The 27,988-nt window shown below is 40.3% G+C and overlaps 1 protein-coding gene and 3 non-coding genes across 4 annotated transcripts in view; 1 reads left to right on the plus strand and 3 right to left on the minus strand.

The window, feature by feature from the left end:
- trnal-uag (transfer RNA leucine (anticodon UAG)) lies at positions 1 to 82 on the minus strand. The gene has a single exon. It is a non-coding gene; the product is annotated as a tRNA-Leu (tRNA).
- A 16,566-nt stretch (positions 83 to 16,648) lies between these two features.
- Positions 16,649 to 16,722, plus strand: trnai-aau (transfer RNA isoleucine (anticodon AAU)). The gene has a single exon. It is a non-coding gene; the product is annotated as a tRNA-Ile (tRNA).
- Positions 16,723 to 17,771: 1,049 nt separating this feature from the next.
- trnaf-gaa (transfer RNA phenylalanine (anticodon GAA)) lies at positions 17,772 to 17,844 on the minus strand. The gene has a single exon. It is a non-coding gene; the product is annotated as a tRNA-Phe (tRNA).
- Positions 17,845 to 21,270: 3,426 nt separating this feature from the next.
- The window catches only part of LOC144213358 (uncharacterized), a 150,885-nt gene continuing 144,167 nt past the window's right edge, over positions 21,271 to 27,988 (minus strand). The window contains exon 2 of the mRNA XM_077741783.1: positions 21,271 to 23,794. Within this exon, the coding sequence (XP_077597909.1) occupies positions 22,482 to 23,794 (1,313 nt within the window). The 3' untranslated portion in view covers positions 21,271 to 22,481. The remainder of the gene's footprint in view (positions 23,795 to 27,988) is intronic.

Consider the following 27,988-nt stretch of genomic DNA (forward strand, 5'->3'; position numbering starts at 1 on the left):
TGGCAGTGGTGGGATTTGAACCCTCGCCTCCTGAGAGATTGGAGCCTAAATCCAGCGCCTTGGACCGCTCGGCCACACTACCTTCTATGTCATCATATGAGGGATTGGGGATCAGTAAATTGTAAATGAACCTTAGACACCCTTATATTTAAATATTGACATGTTTTTTGTTACTTGCAATGAGACCAAACCCAATGTATCATTTAAGGCAAATGTCCTTAAAATTGCCTAACTTTTTCCTCAAAATGTAGCTTTTCGTTTAGTGTCACGGCTAGCTGGATTCGAATTGGACTTCGAGCTTCTCTCTTCACGCTGTGGTATTAAGAGACCAAATTTAACATCATCGCCCCTTCTGTATAAAATCTGAATTGAGAACCTGGCAATTTGAGGTACTGAGACAGTAGAGGGTGATACTGCTACAGTACGTTGTCTGCCAACAACCGTAAAACCAATTGAGGAAGAAGAAGAAGAAGAAGAAGAAGAAGAAGAAGAAGAACCGGCCTTTGTGTGTCTAAAATACAGCAATAGCACTAGTTATTGACATTGCGGCAAAAAACAGGACACGCTTAATAGTCGTGAAAATACAGTACATGTCCTGATGCATATGAACTTTTTGTCTTTGCAGGTTTCAGGGAAAATGATGGGCAAACGTTTTTTGGCTTTAAAGAGCCCCCCCAAATCAAAGAAGAGGAGTCAGAGTTCCCTCAACAACAAATGAGAGAAGATCAACTTCCAATCCAAAAGGAGGAACATGATGTCACCTGGTCACCTAGTGAGGCCATGAAGTGGGATGATCTGGGTGTGGCTAGCGTAGGGGTGGAGCCCAAATTATATAGGAGGAGCCAGAGTTCCCTGAACAGTGCAAAAGAGAAGAGCAACCTCCAATCAAAAATGAGGACTGTGTCAAATGGTCAACTAGTGAGCCTTTCAAGAGTGAAGATGATCTGGGTGTGAGCAACAGAGGGGCGGAGCTTCTGAGTGGCAGCTCAATAGAAGGATAGCGAGCAGAAAATTTAATTGCTCCTTTATCAGATGACAACAACTTTTGCTTTTTGAAAATGGTGATGTCGAAGATATCACGAAAAATCCCAGGGGCGACAAACTTTGCAAATGCTTTCAGTGTGGAAAAACTTTTGTGTTCAATTTGTGATAAAGCCTTTTCTCAAAAGCATGATTTACAAATACACACAAGAACCCACACTGGTGAAAAACCGTTTTCGTGTTCAGTTTGTGGTCAAACATTCGCACACAAGAAAAGATTAAAAATCATAGGAACGCACACTGTTGAAAAGCCTTTTCTCTAAAGCACCACTTAGAAGGTCACACAAGAACCCACACTGGTGAAAAAACATCTTCCTGCTCAGGATGTGGTCGAACATTTTCCTAAAGGGAAAGCTTAAAAGAATACTTATTAACCCAGACTGTAGAACAATGTTTTCCTGCTCCTTCTGTGGCCACAGATGCGCTACAACAGCCCAATTAACAAGCTACGCAATTCAAAACATTTTCCAGGCGCAGTTAATGTTCCAACATATTCACATAAGGGAACCTAAAAAGAAGACTTAACAAACCACACAGGAGAAAAGCCCGTTTTTGCTCAATTTGTGGCAGGAATATCTTAAAAACACAATTAGGCACATCGGTCATAGACCCTTTTCCTGTTCAGCTTCTTGCCAGAGATTTAGTCGAAATGATAGACTTAAAATACGCAAATGTGGTGTGATAAACAGTGGCCAATCACGACTTGGCTTGCTTTATCAATGTCCATATGAAAGATCATTGTAATCGAAGTATTATTGTAATTTGCATTCTGAAAATCTTGTGTTTTAATTCAAATACAGTAATACATTAAGCTATGAATTTACAGCGGGATCGAGCTAGTATGTCAATTTACTCATATGTCAAGTCAATTCTTCCCATAGAAATTAACAAAATACAAATTGATCCGTTTCCATCCGAGAAAAAAAACAAAACAGAATGTTACAATGGAAAAACATCTTAATTGTTCTAATTTTCCACCGATCAGGAAACATTTGGTGTGCTCATATCTCAAATATCTCATATCTCAAGTCAAAAATTGCTCAGAATTTTTCTCATACCTCAAATTTTATCATATGTTGGTACACTTGTGTGTCATGGTATTACTGTATAAGCAAATTGAGTGTTGTTGAAGATTTTATTTACTTCACAATTCTATCCGATATAGTAGAGCCTAAATTAGGAAATTAGAAAGTAAATAATCAATAATGTGATGTAAATAACATGGAAAATATGTCTTCACAGTTAAAGACATGCCTAAGAAATTTGAAAAAATGTATTTTTTGTCTATTAAATTTGCTAGCAAATCCAATAAAAAATTGAGTGTTATTCAAACATACATTTTAATGAAAATTATTTATATATTGAATCTAGGATCTGAGAAACATTAGTAGAAATATGGTGTGTGTGAAAGACTATTAATTTGCTCAAAATAAATAAGTGGTACTATGTACTTTTGTCATACCTTAAGATATCAATCATGTTTTTAAACCGATTTAACGTGTAATATTTTTGGTGGTTCCAACACAGCTCTTTTTGGTGAAAAATAATGTTTGTGTCTTTTTGATGACAAAATCAGCTTTCCAAATTCAAAAGACAAAAAAATAGAAACGTTATTTGCTAAGATATAAAACTAAGAGTAAAAGGAATACATTAATTTGAACAATTTGACAAATTCATAAAAAATAAAAGATAGTTTTGTTTCTACAATGTGATGATACTGTAACTTCAACATTCCAAATTCAAAGTAAACCTTGAAAGTGGGGTAGTTTTCTTCTGCAAAAAAAAAACTTACCGTTCGTAGCGGAGCATGGTTTTGATTCAATGACCTCTGGGTTACGATCCCAGCATGTTTCCCTTGCACTACTCTGCTTCTTCTCACTCCGGTTTTCACAAGCTGACTCTCAAAACTAATTAATCAAACCAATCGCACAGATATCAAAGGGAGACAAAGTTGGAAGCGTTCACGTGGTGTCGCCTGAGAGGGGCCCGCCCCGCGCGGCCTGTGAATCCAACAAAATACCACCCAGACCTGCCAACCAGGAACGTGGCACGCTACGTTAAAACACAATTACGCACATCGGTCATAGACCCTTTTCCTGTTCAGCTTCTTGCCAGAGATTTAGTCGAAATGATGAACTAATCCGCATTCCAGTGGCAGCGCTCGCGCGGCTGAGGGTAACCCCTAGGCGCCTGGGTGGCTCAACAACAACAACATCTATCAAAGGTGCCAACCTCCGCCGACCCCATTTCAGGAGTAGACATGCCCCGATTCCAGAGTGTTTCTAAAGTGAATGCGATTCAGGCAAAATTGTTATCAAATGCAGAAAAAAAGAAGCATAGGAAATATAAATCAAACATATTTGTACATTAATTGAAATACTGCATTTTGGCAATCTATTGAAAAAGTACAGCATAATACGTGTGTTCTATTGTCAGTAATTCCAACTTGTCACGCTGAACACTTGGATGTAGTGCAATGCGCAAATGTTGGTCTTTTTGGCGATGGCTACAACATGGGATATTTTGTCAAATACGAACCAATAAACTTCTGTGACTGTCTGGGTTTCGTGTTAGAGGTTTCATCCAAAATGCCGTTAATTTAGCACTTAACCAGTGACTGGTTGACTTACCAGTCAGTACTGTGTACGAGTACTTTCTTTAGAACAACCCTGGAAATGATAGGATTTGTTTAAAAAAAACTGGTGGTTTAGTCAGCCTTGATAATAGTTACTTCCCTTATGAAAAAAATAAAAACGAGACTGTTAAAGCGATAGGGGTTACCTATGCAATCAATTCCAAATCGATTGCTTCGCTGAACTCGCAAAAGTGTAATCATTCGTCGAAACTTGTAACTTGTAATGATTCGCATAGCACTCGTGTTACTGAATTCTTCTGGTTTATTGTGAAGTTGAATAAAAATGACGGAAGCCATAGCGATGGTGTGAATTTTGAGAAATATGTTGAGGCATTTAAATTGGAAATATGGTACTTATCCAAAAAGGTTGCTTCAAAAAAATTAAAACTTCAGGATTTCTCGAGTTTAAGCAGGTGGTCCGGAGTTTGTGATGCATTTCCGGAGAAATTCCTGGAATTCCAGAGTAGTTGGCTGCCCTGAGATATAGTGAGACTCGTGGCTTTTTCCAACCTTCTGCTGGAGCCTTTCAGGATCGCCAGTTGAAGAACCTCGGTCTCGGCTGGGGACCGTCATACCACGGTTAGTGCTGCTATTCACAGTCATCCATTTTGCATTTATAAAATTCCATTTTCAAAAAAACGACGTACGAGACATTCGGTGCCGGGATTAACAAAAAAGATACCATGTTGAATTTAAACTTGCAGTTTCGCTAATAGTTTACATTACATATTAGCCTTTGTGGAGCAGGCTGACCAAAATTGTGCTCTTTTCGCCCTTTTCCATTTTTTGGGGGTACGTATTTCTAGTTTTTTTTCTAGCCGTGAAAAACTACTGCATCTAAAAATGTATGGATATCAAGTATCCCACTAAGATGGGGAAAGTTTTCATTTTTGTTGCAATATCTTATGAGAGTAGTTTTTTTACATTCAGGGAGAACAGGGTTGGTTGCCACAAGGGTAGGATTTGCCTACATATTTATGAAATAGATGAGCGGGGTGTTATGGATTCACTTGTTCATCCTCTGTATTGCCTATCCTCAAGGGGGTTAAGGGTTTGCTGGGTCTATCCCAGGTAGTTATTAAGAGCAGCAAACCTGGGTAATTTTGCACCCTGCAATGAAAATTCACATTTCAAATAGAGTCATGGAAAAAATAACATTTCCCAACAGTTTCTTTAACCCTGGAAAAACTTGTTTCTTTCATAATGTAGACAATGGACAAAACATACCCTAATAGGTAAGCCATCATTATTTTTGGTTTACATTTTTTGCAATATTGATACAAGGATGCGCAACACGGAAGTTGAATGAATTAATTTATTAAAAGTTTCATCTTCCCTCGACACTAATGCTTGGCTCAATGGAATCAGAAGATATCTTGCCAGAAGAAGACAAGTAACAGAGATGTATTCTGATAAAGGAACGGATTTCCAATCAGCTGACAAGGACATAAATCAATGAATAAAACACAAACAGGATTGAAAAATACTTGCAACAAAAATGAATTATTTTAGCTCTTACAGTATAAATGAACCAATAGACAATATGCAGTTCAGAGTGTTTTTGTGGTAAGTCTGACCTAAAATAGCTCCAATGGGAAAGCATTGGACCTAATATCTAAAGTTGCCTGGTTTAATCTTGGGCTTCAGCACTCCCTAGGACTGTATCTAATCAGCTAATAATCTATTTGAGTTCTATTTACTAGGGACCCTAGAGTCAGTATACAGTTCATGTTAATTTTTATTGACCTACTGAAGCGGATAAATCTTTGGGGAGAGAGCATTTGACTGAAGATCTGAAGGTCCCTTGTTCAACCTTAGGCTTTGGCAGTGTGTTGGACTATATCAAACCAACCAAAATCAGCTACAATTCAATTTGTGATCAATTGACTTGTAATCAGTGTGTAAATATGCAGTCTAGGTTGATTTTTGTTCACCTACGTGAGTCAAAGTAAGCCAAGTCCAGTTCTCGAGAGCCCTTATCCGGTCTATTTTTCATAACTCCCTCCACCAACAGACCTGCATCAAATAATCAGTATATTAGGCTTCTGAATATCTTGCTGATGAGTTGATCATTTGATCCGGGTGTGTTAGTGGAGGAGATTTGCTAAACAGACTGGATAGGGGCTCTTGAAAACTGGACTTTGCCACCCCCGATCTACAGGTCCCAGAATAAACCCCACTCTTTGGTAGTTCATTGGACTTTGTAAACTCAACCAAAACCATTTAGACGGGAGATCTAAAGTTCCCTGCTTCAACCCCGGGTTTCGGCAGCATATTGGATTTTGCAAACCCACCCTAAAACAGCTGGCAGTCAGTTTAAAAAACGTTTCCTTGTAAGCCATTAATCGTTTTGCAGTCAAGTTTGACTCTTGTCATTAACATGACCCGAATTGGCTCGGATAGGGAATGTTGGAGAGCGTTCCCTAAATTTACTTTGGGCTTCGTCAGTCAATTGGACTTTCTAAACGAGACCAGTATCACTTAATGCTCCAATTGGAATATTATACTAGTAGGCCATGAGTCAATTTACAGTTCAAGTTGTTTTTGGTTTTTATCAATCAGCCGAAGTAGCTCAGTTGGGAGAGCATTAGACTGAAGATCTAAAGGTCCCTGGTTTACCTCCTCGTTTTGGCAATACTTTGGACTTTGCAAGCTCAGCCTAATTCCGCTGGCAGTCAGTTTGAAAACTGTTTCTTTGTAAGCCATGAGTCGTTTTGCAGTCAAGTTTGGTCCGGAACCGCTCACATCCTATGTGAGAATCATACCACTAGAACAAGGAGCCTGGGGTTCCCATACAGTGACACTTTTTTCTCAGGTTACCTTGTGACATATCAAACCCCATAAGAGATCACAATTCAAAAAAAGCAAGGGCTCGTCCGGGAGTTGGACCCGGGACCTCTCGCACCCTAAGCGAGAATCATACCACTAGACCAGTGGTTTTCAAAGTGGGCGGTACCGCCCCCCGGGGGGCGGTGTGAACTTTCAGGGGGGCGCTGACGAATAAACAGGCGAATGGGGGGCGTTGAAATAGTGAAGGGGGCGATGGAGCAATTACAGTAAAATGTGACGTTGGTGTTTGTAGAAAGACCGGAAAAATTGATTGTCTGTAATAAAAAGTCGACAAAAAACAAGCTTTATTGAAACAAGAAACGTTGTCTGCTCGAGCGCTCACGAGCAGCGCGCATATACCGTATATCACTAATTGTCGCGAGTTTATCGTCGATGCAGGCGACTGGGGAAACCACCACCATCCAGTCAGCCGCAGAGGAGCACACAATAGCGCGCCGGCAACGCTTAACCACAGACGTATGCGCACAGCGACCGGCTTAATGCATCAGCTATCAATTTTTATGATTCGAGGTGAACTGCGCATTGGTCTATTAAAAGAAACGAAATTAGCGAATAATATCTGAGGCGCCTGTCTTCTATTTATTTAAGCTTCGTTCGTTGGAAAGGGGTAAAGAGGGGGGCGTTGGCATTTTGGCCCGGCGGTGAAGGGGGCGTTGGCATTTTGGCCCGGCGGTGAAGGGGGCGGTGGCCAAAAAAGTTTGAAAATCACTGCACTAGACCAACGAGCCAGATGTGCTCATTTAATGACACTTTTTTCTCAGATGGCTTATGTCCTATATCACTGCACCATAGATCACAAAACAACATAGCAAGGTCTCGTGCAGGAGTGGGACCCATGGCCTATGGCATCCTGGGCAAGAATCATACCACTAGACCAGCGTGGCATGGGTGCACAAACAGTGACACTTTTCTTCTCACGTGGCTAATGTCCCATATCACTCGACCGTAGATCACAACTCATCAAAGCAAGGGGTCATGCAGGAGTTGGACCCGGGACCTATCGCACCCTAAATGTGAATTATACCACCAAACCAACGAGCCAGATATAGAGATACTTTTTTTCCCACCATAGATCACCAAACAACACAGCAATGACTCATCCAAGGGTTGGCTTCAGGACCTTTGGCACCCTAAGCAAGAATCATACCACAAGACCAACATGCCATGAGTTAATTGATGAACCTCACACATCCCCATTGCGGCTCCTGGTAGCTCCACCCCCTTTTCCTGCCTTATCAGCAATATTCATTCCAGAAGGAACCAGGTAATTAATGCATTAGATTTGCTTGCCACACATCTACAAATAGAAATTTGTTTTGGAAGGTAAAGTGCCGCCATTCATCGCCCCAGTCAGTCAGCATGAGCGACTGCCATGGGAGTGGCGGTGATTAACTATCTGTTTGCCAATAATGCAATAACGGAAAAGTTGTGACACATTGAAACACACACCCACTCTAGTATTTTAACCGTTTGTAAAAAAAAAACGACCCATGGCTTTGCAAAGGTTGAACAAGGTACTGTAGATCAACACTCCAAAACTTTCCCAACTGTGTTACTTCAGCCGACTTATAGCCACAACCAACTTGGCCTAGAAATTGACTTATGGCTTACTAGTACAATATTCCAATTGGAAGATGAACTGATATTGGTCTGGTTTAGAGAGTCTAATGGACTGACAAAGGCCGAGGTCGATTCATGGAACGCTCTCCAACATTCCCTATCTTCCCTGACAAGAGTCAAACTTGACTGTAAAATGACTGCCAGCTGATTGAGGGCAGGTTCACTAATGTCCAAAGTACTACCAAAACCCGGGATTGAACCAGGGACTTTGAGATCTTCAGTCTAACGCTCACTCAGCTGATTAACCAGACTTCGCCCAAAGTTTGGTCGTTGCCATGGAAACTTGCCACTGATTAATCAGACTTTGCCCAAAGTTTGGTCGTTGCCATGAAAACTTTCCACTGATTAACCAGACTTTGCCCAAAGTTTGGTCATTGTCATGGAGACCTGACACATATTAATTGGACATTGCCCAGAGTTTGGTCGTTGTCTAGAAACCATACTATGCCCTGTTTTCTTATATAAAGACGAACCCACTGTTCATTCGATAGAGAGCTGCAAAAACATCCCGCTGAACAGAACTCCACTGTTTAACCTTTCTCTCCCCTGGTTGCAGTTTTATAATAAACCCTTTTCCTGTTAAATTGATCTCACTACTTTTTAACCTGCTCCTGAAGTTGTATTTTCAGATCTCTCATACTTGGGTGCCAAAAACTCGAGACCCAACAGCCAACAATTGCCGGAGCGCACAACGACAGCATCCTCCATTGAAAGGGTGAACCCGGCTTTCCCTTGCCACTCCTGTAATCTAGTGACGGGTCCCCGAAATAGGGCAGGTTCGGAACGAGAAAGATCGTGAGTTCAGCCTTTGATTTCTGTCTATGTGAAGTGTGATTTGAATGAGTATTATTACTGCGGTAGTATTAAAAGTTTGCGGTCAGGGACCAACTTACGGTGAACATAATAGGTTTTGGTCTGGGACCAACGTGCGTAGAACACTATAGTTTGTGGTCCGGGACCAACCTACATAGAGCATTATAGATTTTGGACAGGGACCAACGTAAGTAAAACAAGAATTAGTCAGGGACTTATAGTCTCTGTCTGTTAATAGAGTCAGGGACTCTACGAAGACTAAGTCAGGGACTTATAGTCTTGGTCTGTTAATAGAGTCAGAGACTCTCCTAAGAAAAAGTCAGGGACTTTTGGTCTTGGTATATTCAGAGATATTGGGTGAATCACGAAGTATTGAGATCAATTTCAGGTAATTTAGAAAATAATTGTTGTTTAAACTATTAAGTAAATGATTAATATGGGTCAGAAAGCAACAAAAGAGGTGGGTTTATTGTCAGACTGCAAAATTAAAATCGGGGAGATACCAGATGTGAAATGTATGCAAATGCAATGTATGGGGAGTTGCCTGTATCTGCCAAGGTTGGTGATGAAACAACCCATCTTATTGGTCTACCAACCTTGGACCAAGGCCGGATGCCTGGAAGCATGCAAGGGACCCGGAGATGTGGAAGAAAATGCGGAACAATAGGCCAGAAAATTCTGTCAGTTAGAGGCATCCTATAACCTGAATGGAGCTGAAGTGGAGAAAGCCTTAAAGAACTCACTGAAACATAGATTGGGCAGAGTCAGAGAGAGGTTGACAGGAAGTGATGTAGGGGGAAACATATTAGCCTACGCCCCCCATGCCCTAACCGGAGAAATAGAAAAGCTACTAGGAAGAGCAGGGACAATGTTCCAGAGACCCTCTGATTACCAAAGAATAAGGACATGTAGGCATAAAGAGGGCGAGACTACAAATGATTACACTGCCAGATTAGAAAGCTGTGTCAAGTCCAACAGCCGCATGATGGATGACGACGATGAAAATGGCCCATTCCGAGTCCAGTTTAAATAATGCTTTATCCAAGGACTCCAAGTTCCCATTTCTGGATTCATCAAAATACACTTGGTTACCTATAAGACTGCCTCATCCGCTGAGATACTCCATTTGCTCCAAGAAGGAAAGGGCCCAGGTGACAGCCAGCGCACAAATGATAACCGAGTTGCTTCAAGCCACCACCATGTCGGCTTCACCTTTGGCAACAGAAAGTTCACCTCCACCAGATTGCCACAAGGATTCTGCGACAGCCCAACCATATTCTCCACAGAGATCCAGAGATCCATAAGTTACCATCCACATCCAGAGTCCACACAAGTCCTCAACTATGTGGACGACATCCTAATTGCAAGCCCAACAGCAGAAGAAAAGCGAAAACAGTCCATTAGAATGTTCCGACACCTGGAAAAGACGGGGAACAAGGCTTCGTTATCTAAACTTCAATTTTGCCAGATTAAAGTCACATTTTTGGGACATCTCTTGTCACAAAAAGGTCGAAGGTTAACAGACAACAGGAAGAAGGCACTCAAAGATGCCCCCAGACCAAGAAGCAAGTCTTTGCTTTCCTTGGTTTAGCCAACTACTGTCGAGGATGGATCCTTCACTTCGCACAAATCACCCAGCCACTATTGGACCTCATGAGTGACAAAGACCTCAACCTGTCAGATCCTAAAGAATGGACTCCAGCTGCTGAAGAAGCTTTCCACACCATTAAACAAGCCATACTATACTCATCCGTCATGGGCCTGCCAGAGTACACCAAGCCATTATTTCAAATTCATGATGTCTGCCCTTCTCCAACAACATGGTCCATATAAATAGCCATATGGGGCAATATAGGCTATTTGGGCCCTGCGACTACTTGACCGGTTACCGGCTAAATAGCCCCTGCGACTACTTGACCGGTTACTGGCTAAGAGCCACTGCCTTTAGGTTTAGCCTGCTATTAACTATCAAAGGTGCCGCCAACAGAATTTACGTGTGGGAGTGTTCCACGAAGAACACTTGTTTGCAAAATAATGCATTCAAAAGTTATTCTTAACAGACTAGAAGGTGGGTTCACTGTTTTATATTTATATATTTTCTCAGTGTGTAACAAAAGGGCTTTTTGTGCACTGCAATTGATTTTTTTTAAATTCCCAAGTCGACTGAATGTACAAGCTTGATTTAAAGACAATTTAACAGTGTGTTTAAAAATATATTTAACAACCCACATTGGTGACAAACCTTTTTCCTGCTCAGGCAAAAGGTTTAGTCAGAAGGTAAAAGCAAAGAGACAGATATGTCTTGGATGATGAGCAGTGGACAATGACGATTGTCTGTCATCCATGATGGCTTCAACACAGAACAAATGTATTTTGTGGATATTAACAAACACAGTGGTGGAAAACCACGAGGCTCCTATTTATGCAACCGGGACTCGGCTCCCTCCCCAGTGGTTTTCACATTTTGATTGAAATGTCAGGGAAGAGCCATATGCACCCATTAAAAGGGACTTGAGCAGCTCAGAAGACATTGGCAGTGGTGGGATTTGAACCCACACCTCCTGAAAGACTGGAGCCTTAATCCAGCGCCTTAGACTACTAATACAGAAGTTTTCCACAAAACCTTTAGCAATCTATCCCAGATCTCTGCGGGGGACACCCGGCTGAGGTGCAGGCAGGCGTGGCTTCAATTCACAATAGTGGCAGTATGATTTTGAGTGCAAATGGTTGTTTGTGCCCTACGGCTTACTGGTGTTGTCTGCCTTTTGCTTGAAGCCTGGTGGGATAGACTCCAGCAACCCCCGCAACACTTGCTAGGATGTGTAGTATGGAATATAAATGAATAAAATTTACATTACATTAGCGTGCCCAACTCCAGCCCTCGGGGGCCACTATCAAATGTGTTTTCCATGTCTCCCTCCATCAACACGCCTGAATTAAATAATTGGGATCGTTATCAGGCTTCTGGACAGCTGCCTGATGAGTTGACCATTTGGTTCAGATGTTGTAGAGGAGGGAGATATGAAAAAGAGACTGCAAAGGGGCCCTCGAGGACCGGAGTTGGGTACCCCTCCATAGTAAATTACTGTCATTTTGGTGTCATTAGAGACACTAATGCTAATCCTCAAGAAGATTGCCAATTTTTAATGTTTAAAAATAGTAACATTTATATTATGTGAATAAATTTTTCCAACCTATGAGAAAATATACCTGACAATATTAAATTTGACAGCGATAGGGAATTTCACATTGAAAATGTATCCTTTTTCCACATCATACAAAGCAATTTAGTAACACACTATTTTGAAGCATAACCCCAAAAATAAATCTAAAATCGTTTAACAAAGTCAATTGCACATATGTCAAGCAATAAATATAAGCTCCTTTTCAATCTCAAAATGTTAAGATTGAACTTATACTACAATACAGTTTCTGACTTTAATCGTATTAGACCACCTAAAAAGTTTAGAGATGATGTCTATATATTTAAACAACTGCAAACATTGTAGGGAATAAGCTTGTAACGTTTAAAGAAAGTTTTAATTTGAAAAGATGCACACGGGTAGTACGCTTGTGACAGCTTTTTGACATGTGGTATGATTTACTATGTTTTTACAATATCCGAAATCCACAAAAACCCACACAGGTGAAAGACCATTTTCCTGCTCAGTCTGTTGTCAAAAATTCAGTTGCCAAAAACCTTAAAATCACACAAAAGAACCTAGACAGGTTAGACATATTTTCTTTGTCAGTTTGTAGTTAAAAATTCACTTGAAAGGCCAATTTAAAGCATCACAGAACGAATCCACACACAGGAAAAAAAACGTTTTCCCTGCCCAGTCCGTGGTCAAACATTCAATCACAACAAAACCTTTAAAAAAAACACAAATTCTCACAGTTGTATAAAACAAAAAAAATCCTTCCACTCGATTTGTAAAGTAACATTAGCTATTAGCTAAAGTGCCAGTTTAAATTTGACATGGTATCTTGATTTTGTTAATTGCGCCGCCGAACGTCTTGTATTTGTGTTTTTCATTGAAATTGAAGTTTTTAACAGCAAAATGGTTGAACTCACCATGGATGTGACAGTCCACAGTCGAGACCGAGGTGCTTGTGCTGGTGGTCCTCAGAAGCTCTGGCAGCAGGTGGGAATCATCACGTGCCTCTGTATGTCTGCTTGGATTAGTCTGATTGATTAGATTTGTGAGTCAGCTTGTCATGGTATTGATAGGTTCATTACACTTTAATATAATTTCCAAACACTGCAGGCAGATATCTGATTCAATTATTGACATTTAATTTAATAGGCATCTATGATAAACAATTAATAATTGTAATTTCTCGTACGGCTTTAAAGCCATAAATCAAAACAATTACAAGGTTAATGATTAATCCAACATGCGTAAGCAAAAACAACATCTGAAATTACAATAACAATGAAGGTTTTTAACAATAAGAAAAAGAGGAAACTAAAAACAAACTTCATTTGAATTTAAACAATCACGCCTTTACACGGCATAACAATTCCATGAAGAAGCGAGAAGGGCGTCCTGATGTAGGAACACTATGCGAATGTTCCTGGAAGTGATTGATATCCATCTGCTGGTATCAAGAGTCCTTGACGGATCTTCGCTGCAAACCCAGATCAACAGTCCTCGGAGCCCCGGTCTGGGTGAGATGTCAGGACAACAGTCCTTGGCACGAGGACTCAGTGACTTGATACGACCCCGAGTTCTCTTCAGACAATTTAAAGAAGCTTTCATATAAAAATGATTGAATGCACACATATATAATGTAATTATCGAATAAACCCAACAGGTAAGGATGAGAAGAAGCAGAGTGGCGCAGCGGAAGTGTGCTGGGCCCATAACTCAGAGGTCAATGGATCGAAACCATTCTCTGCTACTCACAGTCACTTGCAATTTTGCAGAAGCAAAATACCTCACTTTCAAGTGTTGCAGTGGCTGTGAAAAACTGATCTTTATAATTATTAATTCTTAAGATTAATAACTCACTTCACATTTTTCTTAAGCATACCCACCGATCAAAAATTGTATCAGAATTTAACGGAAATCGGACCCAATGCGTCATTTTCAGAGTATGGGAATCGGGTATAAGCTAAATTTTTTTTAGAAGGATTTTTTTTAAAAGGATTGTTGACGCTACATCCAAATACCCAGTATCGGACTGTGAGGGTTGTTGATCGGGCAAGGACTCGATATCTGCCATTTCCAGCAACGGAGCCCATAACAAAGATATTGTTTCTGCCACGTCCATAACACTCGTGACGCACTTCGGGCTTCTTTATGTAATTGTTATATGATTGTTAGTTCAAATGAAGGCGTGATTGTTTTTGTTTTAATGCCTTAAAGCTGTATGCGAAATACTGTTCGAGAGGGATACTTTGGAAGATCGCCTCCGTTTAGGTTACTTACCTGTGATCCATTCTATTTAATTAAATGTCAATAATTGAATAAGATGTCTGCCTGCAGTTATTGATAATTACGGACGAAGGTAATTATTAATGAACCTAACAGGCGGGGATGCAACAATTCAGAGGCCGGAGAATGTGACAACTCTCCAGGCTCCCCAAAGCCATTTCCCGCTGAAAAGCTGCTTCAACTGTGTTTTTAACAGAGATAAGACAAGTCATATGAATGGGAGGCGTTATTACAAATGAAGGAGGTGGAGTACAAAAGGTGTTGGGCACATTTTAACCAATAGGTATGAATTGAATTCTATTCTAGTAACTTTTAATACATCAGAGTGCAAAAGGGTGCAAGATTAAATATAAGAATAAAATTTATATTTCACATTAGCCACCTAAGGAAAAAAGTGTCACCGTATGGGCACCCCTGGCACGACTTTCACATTGACTTTAGAAATTTGACAGATAGGCCGGGTCAGCACAAGATACGATACATATAAAAAACTGCATCCGTTAACAGTACATGTGAAACATAAACAGAAAAAAAAGAAGTAAAGTATTAACATACTCATCACTCATCATTAAAATAAAAGGTATAATGTACAAAGTAAAGTAAAAATGAATGTTATGAGAAATATTCAAATGTAATTTAAAAAAAGATAGAGGGGCTGTAAGACATGAAAAACAAAAAGAGTGGACAGAGCTACTGCCATAGGCGAATTATTCGATCAAAATTTTTATGGTAAGACAAAATGTTGTCTGGTGAAATGGTCATATCACAAGGTTCGACTGTACAGTGTTTAGCATGTGAGAAGGAAGATTATGTTTAGTAATGTTTATTTACCTTTGATGTGTATGCGTGAATGTGCGAGTCTCGGGTAAACCACATGGAATAGTAAGCCAAGAGTCAATTTTCGATTCAAGTTGGTTGTTGATAATATAAAACAGCTACAGTAGCTCAGTTGGTAGGGCGTTTAGGTTAAAATCTAGAGGTCCCTGGTTCAACCTTGGGTGTTGGCAACACATCAGATTTTGCAAACCCAGCCTAAATCACCTGGCTGTCATTTAAAAAATGGTTTCCTTGTAAGCCATGAGTCGCTTTGCAGTCAAGTTAGATTCTAATCACCTCCATGACCCGAATAGGCTCAGACAGAGATTGTTGTGAATTTACGTAAATATGTGAGTAACCACAAAGGTTGTTAACACAGTGATCTCGCTGCATCAGCATCTTCTTAAGCGTCCTTCTAGGTCTGCATTCTGGGTTGAAGGTCCAGTAAACAGTCCTTGGGACGAGGACTTGGTGACTTGTTACAGTCTTGAGTTCTCCTCAGACAAATTGAAGAAGCATTCATACGTAAATGATTAAATACACACATACATAATAGTATTACTGAATACTGTCCAACACTATGGATAAATATTTCTTTTCTCGTATTTAGATGTAATTTTCGATTGTTTTCATTTTTTTACGTGTCTTGTTCAGTTATTTTTTTAAATGATACTGCATTGTTTTGTTGGTAACATGCTCTCAAGTATGTGTATGAATCTAGATGGCAATTTCAAGAATACTTTTTTCACAGCAATGGTAACTCTTGGCAGTGGGGTAGTTTGCTTCGACAAAAAAGGAACTGATGTTGTGTGTCCCGGTGGTGGGGTTAATCAGTCCCAGATATCTTTGGACCAATGTTGACCGGAGCTTTGTAGCCCTGGTAGGGTTACCCATGGCCAACTTGTCTGATGTGAGGGATCAGACAAAGATTGGCTCAGAGGACCTCTTATGATGAGCAACATTATTGGATGAAATCTTCCTTTTCCGGGACGCGGTTAGGAAAGAACCCGAGCGTAAGGTTGAGAAATGGCGACTCGGCATAGTTTAGTGATAGTTTAGTAATAGTGCCAGCAAATTGCTGTTTATCTCATTTAGGCAGAGCATGGCGCTGAAAAAGCCAAAGTTTTGGGTTCGACCGTGGAACGGGCACAGCCTCCCTAGAACAGAAGGTGTCAAAGAGGCAGCCGGGGAACATATCTGGTCTGCTGCAACATTTTGTGCGGTTTGACACCCTTGCTCCAGACTAAGTTAAGATTGCCTTAAATGATTTATTTTGCCGTAACATAACAGTTTAGCTAGCTGACAATTGCAATTGCGGTCATCACACAAAAATCATGGCCACTTTGCACAACTTCTTTTGCCGTAACATGTGTTTAGCTAGTTGATGTGTGCATTTGCATCATCATGCAAATACCTAGATTGTGTAACATACGGCTTGTTAACTCAGTTGGTCAGAGTGTGGTGCTAATAACGCCAAGTTCGTGGGTTCAACCCCCATACAGGCCATGACCTTTGCGTATTAGTTGAATTTGCATAACTACAACTTTTGCCCTGGCATAACATAAGATGTTGTCTTGATGTTTCTTCAGTTTCTGTGATCGGTTAATTTCTCTTCTCCAGAAGGCAGAAGATGCCACCCAAGATGTGAACCATCTCAGTGAGGGAATACTATCTAGGTTCGTTCACACATTTCTGTTCTTCCCAAATTGTTGTGAAATTAAATTTGTCTTCATACTCAAGCGGGCAGAACATTGTTTCTGAACTTTGCTTAGCCTCCAATGAGGAAGCCTGTAGAAAATCATAATAGAATTTGTAAGATAAGACAAAGTCTCTTTGCAATTGCTTGTTCATACATTATTAGTTTTTGTAAATATAACAACATCGAAGTCATCCTTATGACTGGCATGTCAGCATAAACACCCAACTGTCTGACTGAACAATAAATCTTAGTCTTGTGATTGGATTGATATGTCAGCACAAATACTAAACTGTCCGACACTGATCAATTACTGTTTGCCCTGCAAATGACTGAAACGTAACTGTCCAAAGTCCTGCTGACAACTGTCAGTTTTGCCTGTATTTAGGACACACTCACTGGTCATTCGACAAGAGTTGCAAGAACATTGCGCTGAACAGGACTCCACTGTTAGAGCCCCCACTCTCCACTTTACAGTCTGGTAATAAACCTTTTTCGTATTTAAATTGATCTCACTCTTTCTTAGCCCGCTCCTGGAGTTGCATTTTCAGACCTATCACTAACGCTCTCCCAACTGAGCAATTTCGGCTGATTGATAAAAATAACAACCAACTTGAACTGAAAACTGACTCATGGCTTACTAGTACAATATTACAATTGGAGTTTTAACATATATTGATCTGGTTTAGAGAGTCCAATGGACTGACGAAGATCGAGATCTATTCAGGGAACACTCCATCGTTCACTATTTGAGCCAATTCGGATCATGTCGGTGACAAGAGTCAAACTTGACTGCAAAATGCCTCGTGGCATACAAGGAATCAGTTGATTTAGGGTGGGTTTGCAAAATCCAACTTGCTGCCGAAACCCGGGGTTGAACCAGGGACCTTCAGATCTTCAGTCTAACGCTCTCCCAACTGAGCTACTTCGGCTGATTGTAAGAAAAAGGAATCAACTTGGACTTCAAATTGACTCATGGCCTACTAGTACAATACAGTCAAACCTTGTGATACGACCGCTTCACCATACGATATTTTTGTCTTCCGGCGAAAATTTCGGTCGAATAATTCGCCCGAGATACAATCAAAATTTCGTGCTCAGGTGGACATTCATCGAAGCAGATGAGAAGGCATTACCGTTACACAAACCCATGAAGGACCGCCGAACAGCCCCCAACCCCTATTCCATGTGTGTCATTGTCTCTCCACTCCGCGAAATGCGTCTAAATTTACATTCATTATACACATTTTATTACTATTAAACCACTCATTATTCATTACTTTGTCAATATATGGCGAATTAGAACAAATGAAACCTTTTTTCCAATCCAATATCTTGTTTTTGGTAATTTTCCAAAGGGTTGGAACGAATTAATTTGTTTTCAATTCACTTCAATGGGAAACGTCCGCTTGATTACGATATGCTTGTCATACGAACACAGTCTCGGAACGGATTACGATCATAAGTCGCGGTACCACTGTATATATTTAATTTTACTGGGTGAAAATCCCTTAGTTTCAAGCGTTTCCTTGAACAAATTAGCAACATTTCTGACTCTGAATTAGTACATACGCAGACTAAGGCACCAATATTTGTTTCAAATGTTTGGGAAACGTGTTTAAGAATATTTAAAAATATTTTGTGTTGCCAGAATTAAACAAGCAAAACCTGCAGCACCAGAACTAGGTTTTTCCAAGATTTTTTTTTTATAAAGATAAACTTCCAGTAGGTGACAACATTGGGACAAAGATTCTAAAGAGAACTATTAACTGGATGCGTATTATCTATGAAATATGTGTTCAACACATTAATCCAGTGAAGTGGAGCGTCATTCGCTTTCTTCGCAGTTGTTTTCATTGTCCCAATACAGTGGAAGACATTAGAGATCGGAAATAAATGACAAGTTTATTATTTTAGGACGCTAGTTACTAGGGCACAGTGTACATAACCGTAGATGTGTAAGAACATTTGAGAAACACACAAAATTATAGATGTATGTTTATATTAGATTGACACACACCAATATATGTTGATATTTACAGTATAAACAGCATTTTAGTGCATGGAGATCATTTGAGCTTGACCTTCAAAATAAAAGAAGTCGATCAGTGCCATTATTGAGCATTTCCCCAATAGCAAACTTGACTTTTAACCGTGCAGTGAACAAGGTGCAATCCCAGTTTAGCAACTGAAAGTTTGCAGAGGTTTTAAGAAGGTTAGAGAAAAGCTTTTTCCTCAGCAATGGCAGTGCAAGTGTCCAGCACATTGTCTTGTGTCGTGTGTTGACGGACACACGGGATGGAAAGCACAGCGTCGGTGAGCATACTGGCAATCTCTTTCCTGGTGCACTCGGTTCTTTGTTCCAATGTTGCTGTTATTGGCTCCTCATTCCCAGTTGTGTTCAGCTTTGAAAAAAAAGAACGGAGAGCCGACTGGAGGATTCGGCTCACAATGGGCGCTGTGGCACGGTGGAAATCTAAATCCAGTGTCAGTCTTTGTGTCTCAGTCATCTCAGTGCTGCTCAAAGATCTCTGAAGGGCCAGGTTTAGATTTTGCAGAAATATCTTCACGTCCATTTCGGCTAGGGGGGGTCGCGATTGAAAGGTACTTGCGGACGCCTTCGAGTGTGACCTTTGCAAAACAAAACAACAAAGAGAGTTTACAAATTGTCTCACGTGGGTCATTTTGTAAAGACAATAATTTCTTTACCTTTCTATTGAACAATTGCGAAAGGTGTTCTTCTTGAGTGAAATCCTTGCAGACTTGTCCGTGCATCTGATTCAGGCACATTCGCCTTGCCTTCGTCCAGGCCTGCATGCATAAACACAGTCACAAGTTAAAGGAAGTTTTGACTTTTGTTCTGACTATTTCAATTTGGCCTAAATAAATGCACATGTATGATGTTTTTCTTTCACCTGCAGATATGAGTATAAAATTAGAATATGAAAATGGTACATCATCAATTGGAATATCAGTTTATTTCAAAACGCCAAACTCTTCTTCCTCATCACACTGAGGCGTTCAAGTGAATGGGAAGGGACCTGAATGTCGGTATACTTCGTACATAAACTCCTCCAATGGCCAAAATTCTTCGGTATAACCTCATATCTTATCCTTTCACGTGAATTTAGTTATCCTTCCAAAAAAAAAAACACCATTGAAATATTGCATTACAACACACACACACACTATTTAAATAATTCCAGATTCAGTATCCTCACTGTTTTTCTGAACTCACCTCCTGCAGAAGAGCGAACATCTCAGGATGCAGTTTTGTTTCAAAGCTGCAGAACCTTTAAGATGGGCATACATACTAGATTATTCCATGTACATATGTGTATTTTCACATGAGCCTTTGGTACTCATTCATGCTGGAAGCTTCTTCTGCTCAGCAACCACTGCTTCATGGTTTCAGTTGAGATTTTGGATGGGACCTTGTTCTCTTTCTCCAAAAGCATAAATTGCCTCATGTAGGTTTTCTGCATGAGCACACAGCAAAACGATCTTTATATGCTCCACTTAATCGGAGTATAAGCAAGCCATATTGATTCCATTCGGCATGAGAAATAAACGGCTAAAATTGCCGCCATCATATCTGGGGGTCCGCAAGACGCGGGGCCACGGTCCAAAAGTAGATCATAGAGAGACATCACCAGGAGCTCTTTGCTCTTTGATGTCACCAGCGCAAATATGCAGCATCCAGCGGATGGCATTCAGTCAGACTCTGCAGTTGGACGTCTTCGACCCATCTAGAGACACGAGACTCACTTGGACAAACGTTTCTGCCATCTCAACTTTTTGGAAACACTGAAATGCTTAGAGGTAAGATGGATTCAACTTTGAATTAGTTTCGCCACCGACCGAATAAAAGAGTCCTTTCCGTCTGTTGTCGTTTATGTAATTTTGGAATGCGTGTGATGAAAAAACATGACTGAAACTTATGAAATGAAGTCTGTTAAGATTGGAAAGGAGGCTAAAAGCTTTTTTTTTGCGACGGACAATATTGGTGTTTTCAGGCAGCACATCTTTTTTTTAAAACTGCTATTTCAGCTAACGCCAATTTTGCTTCGCATTTAACCAACTGATATCTATAATTCCGTTTCGTAAAGTCAAAAACAACATTTGGCATATTGCGCTGTGCTAAACGCAAAGCCGTTAACTGCAAAAATTCACATTTTTGAACTTAAACAGTGAACGCATCAAGATCAATATTAAATTCATCATTGTGTACGGGTAAATTGCTCAAAGCAGAGGGACTATTTATCATGCTTTATTGTTTTGGTTCAAATTTAGCCTCTGCAATTACTTTTTTTAAACGTGCCTGTACTGTATTGAAGAAGAGAGCCAGGACACAGTCATCCGTTTACGTCTTTTACTTAGAACCAAGTGTGCAACAATACAGACACCAAAGTACGCATGCGCGTAATAGGTTGGAGTACACATCACCCCCCTCTTAAATTTAAAGCAGTATTTTTCAAAATAACCCATTTCCCTCATTACAAAAAGAAAGCATGCAAGCAACAAGTATGAACAGCAGCATGTATCATTTACTCATATTGATCCTAGAGTTGGCTGTAAAACACAAAAAACAAGAGTGGACAGAGCTACTGCCACTGGCTGCCCCGTAAACGGCGCCATCGTGGGGAAAGGAGTAAAAAAAAGGTATGATTTTATTTACTGCTTAGTAGTGCACAATTGCGCACGCGCTCAGCTTAGAGGGAACATTGTTCCTGCCACAAATTGAGCAAAAAAAAAAGGACTTTTCTCCTGTGCGGGTTAAGTATTCTTTTCAGGTTTTTCCCAATTGTGTAGTTTTTTAATTAGACTGTTGTAGCGAATCAGTGGCCACAGACTGAGCAGGAAAACATTCTTCTCCAGTGTGGGTTCTTAAGTGTTCTATTAAGCTTCTCCGTTGGGAAAATGTTCGACCACAAACTGAGCAGGAAAATAGTTTTCCACCAGTGTGGGTTCTTGTGTCTTTGTTAATCTCCATTTTGAGAAAAGGCTTTACCGCAATCTGAACACGAAAATGGCTTTTAACCTGTGTGTGTTCTTACATGTTTAAATAAGTTTGCCTTCCCTGTGAATCTTTGACCACAAACTGAACACGAAAATGGTTTCTCACCAGTGTGGGTTCTTACGTGGATTTTCAAGTTTTCATTTTTATAAAAGGCTATACTGCATACTGAACATGAAAATGGTTTTTCACCAGTGTGGATTCTTGTGTGTACTTTTAAGCTTCCCTTCTCTGTGAATCTTTGACCACAAACTGAGCACGCAAATGGTTTTTCGCCAGTGTGGGTTCTTGTGTGTCTTTGTAAGTCTCCATTTTGAGAAAAGGCTTTACCGCAAACTGAACACGACAATGGCTTTTCACCTGTGTGTGTTCTTGCATGTTTAAATAAGTTTCCCTTCCCTGTGAATCTTTGACCACAAACTGAACACGAAAATGGTTTCTCACCAGTGTGGGTTCTTACGTGGATTTTCAAGTTTTCCTTTGTATTAAAGGCTTTACTGCATACTGAACATGAAAATGGTTTTTCACCAGTGTGGATTCTTGTGTGTACTTTTAAGCCTCCCTTCTCTGTGAATCTTTGACCACAAACCGAGCAAATGGTTTTTCACCTGTGTGTATTCTTGCATGGCTAATTAAGCTTGCCTTCACTGTGAATCTTTGACCACAAACTGAACATGAAAATGGTTTTTCCCCTGTGTGGGTTCTTGTGTGGGTTTTTAAGTTGTCTTTTTTAGAAAAGGCTTTACTGCAAACTGAACATGAAAATGGTTTTTCACCAGTGTGGGTTGTTGTGTGTCTTCCTAATTTATCCTTCCGTGCAAATGTCCGACCACAAACTGAACATGAAAATGGTTTTTCACCAGTATGTGTCCTTGCATGGATAATTAAGTTTCCCTTCTTTGTGAATCCTTGACCACAAACTGAACATGAAAATGGTTTTTCACCAGTATGTGTCCTTGCATGGATAATTAAGTTTCCCTTCTTTGTGAATCCTTGACCACAAACTGAACACGAAAATGGTTTTTCACCTGTGTGTATTTTTGCATGACTAATTAAGTATTCCTCCCGTGTGAATCTTTGACCACAAACTGAGCATGAAAATGGTTTTTCACCCGTGTGGGTTCTTGTGTGTATTTTCAAAGAAGACTTTTTCCCAAAGGTTTTCCCACACTGAAAGCATTTGCAGAGTTTGTTACCGCTGGGATTTTTCATAACATCTTCATCATCATCATCATCAAGCAATTTGTTGCCCTCTGATAAAGGAGAAATTACATTTTCTGCTCGCCATCCTTCTGTTGAGCTGCCGTTCAGAAGCTCCACCCCTCTGTTGGCCAGGCCCAGGTCATCTTCACTCTTGAAAGATTCCCCAGTTGAACATTTGACACATTCGTTTTTGATTGGAGGTTGGTCTTCTCTTTTGCACTGTTGAGGGAACTCTGGCTTCTCTTTAATTTGGGGCCATGCTGAGGCGTTTGCAGAATCTGCCCCTTCGCTGGCCACACCCAGATAATCCCTTTTCACGGACTCACCTGGTGACCAGGTGAAATGATCTTCCTCCTTTTTGATTGGAAGTTGCTCTCCTATTTGTTTTTGAGGGAACTCTTGCTCCTCTTGTTTAATTCGGGGCCATGTTTTGGTGTTTGCAGGTTCCGCCCCTCCACTTGCCACGCCCAGAACATCTTCCCTCTTCACGAACTCACCAAGTGACCAGGTGAAATGATCTTCCTCCCTTTTGATTGGATGTTGCTCGTCTCTCAAGTGTTGTTGAGGGAACTCTAGCTCCTCCTCTTTGATTTGGTGGAGCTCAAATTCCTCTTCAAGGCCAACAGACTCCTGCCCATCAGCACTAAGATCATTTCTGAAACCTGCAAAGACACAAAGATAATTGATTAACCATTTTCTAATTATAAAATGACTGAATTTCTTGTTCACAGAAATGAAACCAAACGGAAGAGGGCGCCATACATTCATTTTGTCACAACTGCGGTACCCTCATGCAGGAAGGAGCGCTTCCGCAGATCCTACCTCCCATCAGCTGTCAGGCTTTTTAACCAAAAAAAGGCTGTGGGCTAGGACGTACTGAATTCTCATATAGTGTACATGTGCTTCTCTATATATATGTATGTGTATGTATATATATATTTCAGCAACACGGTTACTTATTTATATGTTTATTCATGTATTTATTTATTAACTTACTATTAACTACCTATTTGTGTAAAATGCCTTTCCTATTTCTGCATCCTCACCCTCTTGCTACTGCAACAAAGAAATTTCCCGAATGCGGGATGAATAAAGTTATCCAATCCAATCCAAATAAAAACAGTTAAAGTAGCTCAGTCGGACATTTGGTCGCAGTTCTTTTGGTCCCGTTGGTCGCCGGTCTTTTGGTTGCCGTTAGGGTTAAGGTTAGTGTTTAATATCCAAGTACCGTATTTTCAGGACTATAAGGCGCACTTAAAAGTCTTAAATTTTCCCCAAATTAGACAGCGCGCATTATAATCCAGTGCACCTTATATATGGAAAAAACAGAAAAGCAAAAACGAAAAACCACCACTGTCGGATATTAAAAAATCACAAACGCCTGAACTGAAACAATACTGTTAAATATGCAGATGCCATCTTAGTTTACAAAATCTTCCATCATCTAGCTCCTCCCCCACTGCAAGATTTTATACAAAAAAAGTCCAAAACATCAACAATGACTGGCTCTAGAGGTGACTGTGTAGTGAGTGCTTCTTTCCTGGAAGTCAATAGCAATGACCGTATTTTCACGACTATAAGGCACACTTAAGTCTTAAATAACTCCAAAATAGACAGTGCGCCTTATAATACAGTGCGCCTTATAATACAGTGCGCCTTATAATACAGTGCGCCTTATAATACAGTGCACCTTATAATACAGTGCACCTTATAATACTGTGCACCTTATATATGGAAAAATGTCATTCATTGAGGGCTTATAATGTGGTGCGCCTTATAGTCATGAAAATACGGTACATTTGACAACCATAACCCTAACTGCGAGCAAAAGACCGGCGACCAAAAGACTGGTGACCAAAAGACCAGTGACCAAAAGACCGGTGACCAAAAGACCGGTGACCAAAAGACCGGTGACCAAAAGACCGGTGACCAGTACTAACTACTGTAGTATTTTAATCAACAGCAACATGAGTTGAAAACTGTTTATAGGTGCATTTTTCAAAGTGAGGGACAATTGGTCATTAAAGTTTCTTCACTGGTGATGTAGCGCCTTAAAATTTGTCAAATCTTTTTGGGAATCTTTTCATTGTAAACATTCATTTTTATGTTTTAGATTTTAACATAGTTAAAATGATTTCGCCAAAGGGGAGGCATTAAAAGAAGCATTATCTTTTATTCAGTAGTGGATCTATTTTTGGGGGGGGTTAATGAGACTGAAATAGAGGTAGGGTCTGATTGGACACTGTACATTGCCCCTAGGTACGAGTGTGAGCGTGAATGGTTATTTTGCTCCTCGTGCTCTGCGATTGGCTGGCCACCGATTCAGGGTGTTCCTCGCCTCTGGCACAAAGGCAGCTGAGATAGGCAGCACCCCTATACAAGATTTGGCATATCATAAAATGAATGAATGAATGTTGGGATTAAAAACAGTGGGAGAAGCCCAACGTAGCCTCGGCAGCAAACCACAACTGGGTAGATGGTGCATTTCCAGACAATTTTCTGGCACTTGGCTGATCTCTGATGATAGTTAATATTCTATTCATATATAAGCTGCATTTGAATTTTAGCATTAAATATGAAGTACTTTTGCGGACCGCACCACGGAGTGGTAGTAGGCCAGGCTTGGCCATCGGGCCACAACTTTGACACCATTCTTTGAACGCTGCTCTCGTTGTTGTTCAGTACATCTACATCTATATATTTTTTAATTTTCAATTTAAAGCATGTAAATAAGTGTTATGTCCCTCAAGCATGTAGCCAAAAATGGAGGGCGAGTAGCAGGATTTACTCTTGAACGCCTCTGGTGGGCGCTCACGCTTTGCGTAATTTGAAAAATACATTGTTTGTGATAAGGATGCAATAGGAAAGCTACTGTTTAATGCCGTTGGTAAGTATTAACACGCGTTGAGACTCATCATTTCCCTCCTAGAGTGGTTACATATACATAGAAATAATTTATTACGTCTTTCTTCGAATGGTGCTACTGCGACTTCTTGAAAACGCACGTACGCTACTATAGTGTCATGTGAATAGAATACCTTTGAGGGATATTATGGGGGGAAAGTGAACCCACCTTCTAGTCCATGAAGAACAACTTTCTCTTGCGTTATGTAGCAAACCGTCGATTGCTCGTGAGTTGAATACACCTTTTTGACCTCAAAAAGTTCCCCCTGGAGCTTTGACCGTTGTGTTGTTGCCGACATAGCTGCTAGCTATGCTGAGCTAAAAGAGCCAGTAAACCTAAAACGACCTCTTCGTCGACGTATTCCTTTGATAGCTTCTAGCTAAATAAAGCTAGATTATAAATATGCTAGTCAGCGACTTGTTTCTTTGATAGCTGCTAGCTGGGATAAGCTAAAGCAGGTTTGTTGATAGATAGTGATGGAACGAGCGACACTGGTGCGTCAGCTCTGTGCCGATGGCTCAAGAGAGAAAGCCCATAGTGGGGCGTGTAAAGCTTTAAGAAAGAATCACGTGACAAGAACAAGAAATGTATCGTTTGGCAAAAGTGTGATAATAGTTTAAAGAAATAAACTGTATCAAAGTGTCGTGGGTCTGTTGGACGGACTTTGGCGTAATTATGGCTCGTTCTGAGAAGTTTTCCTCTGTGTGGAATTATTTTGATCGTGTCAGGCAAAACGAAATAATCACTTTTATTTCACATGATTTACCAGTTAACAAATGTTTGTGTGTGTGTGTTTGTGTGTGTGTGTGTGTGCGTGTGTGTGTGTGTGTGTGTGCGTGCGTGGGGGTGGGGTGTGAATGTGTGTGTGGGTATGTGTATATATATTTTTTTTTCATAAGCAAAATATAATTAACATCGGTCTGTGATTCAGATATTCCTTAGGCCAGCAGAGAAGGCCTTGAAGGCCCTGACGGCACACCACTGATATTGGGACAAATATTCGATTCATTGCCTAAAAAGAGGGGCCTTGCAAATAGCTGGGTCATGAAGTGGGTCTCATATTGAAATGTGTATTTTGCCTGTTTCTAGTCATGACTCCATGAGTCTCAAGCTTCTCCTTAGTAGAGCTCTGTCCTGGAGCCAGATGTGTCCTTGAACACATTGTCATTATCTTCTATTTGCCAGTTCATAACAAATGGCTTATCCTTGAAGACTTGCAACATTGTCGTTATCTTCTATTTGCTGGTTTATAATAAATTACTTACTGTATGAAGTAGGGGAATGAAATTTGTCTGTCTCAGCACATTTGTGGACGACAGCATTGCGTGTGGTTCACCTGTGCCCAGAATATTTTGCAATCAAACCTTTGAAGTCAATGTTCATCGCCTCCAGCCTGTATTTGGACACCCAACATCTTCCACATCCAAAATTAATCGAACCCGAGAAGGAAGACAGAGTGCTCTTCCTTCAACAGTCATTCACCATCAGTGCAAAGATAGTGATACAGTAGCCTACTAGGGTGCGAGTTGCTATACATTAAGTAGTAGGTGGGGGGTATTTTGCCCAGCAGAATTAAAAGGAACCAGTTCATTGAAAAAATAACTCTTCTCTGATAATTCTGGATTATTTTTTAATTGTGAGTATATTGTTAAACAAAATTAAAGGAGGCACATTTGTGATTCTATTTGTATAATTATTGTCTTAATATTCATTAACAAAATTCCTCAATCAAAATAGTGTTGTGCATTTGAACAACTCAAAAATAACCTAACTATAATAAACAAAACTAATTCAATCAAAGAAAAAATGTGTTTGAATGCAAAGTGATAGCTGACATTATAAGAAATGCACTCAAGCACTATTTCCCACTGTTTAAAACTGATTTTTTGATTCAGGTAAAGTTTTGCGTTTGGGCCATGTTTTGGGTGGGACGTCTATGGCTTTATAGTTT

The sequence above is a fragment of the Stigmatopora nigra genome, chromosome 20, assembly GCF_051989575.1.
Source record: "Stigmatopora nigra isolate UIUO_SnigA chromosome 20, RoL_Snig_1.1, whole genome shotgun sequence".
Lineage (NCBI taxonomy): Eukaryota > Metazoa > Chordata > Actinopteri > Syngnathiformes > Syngnathidae > Stigmatopora > Stigmatopora nigra.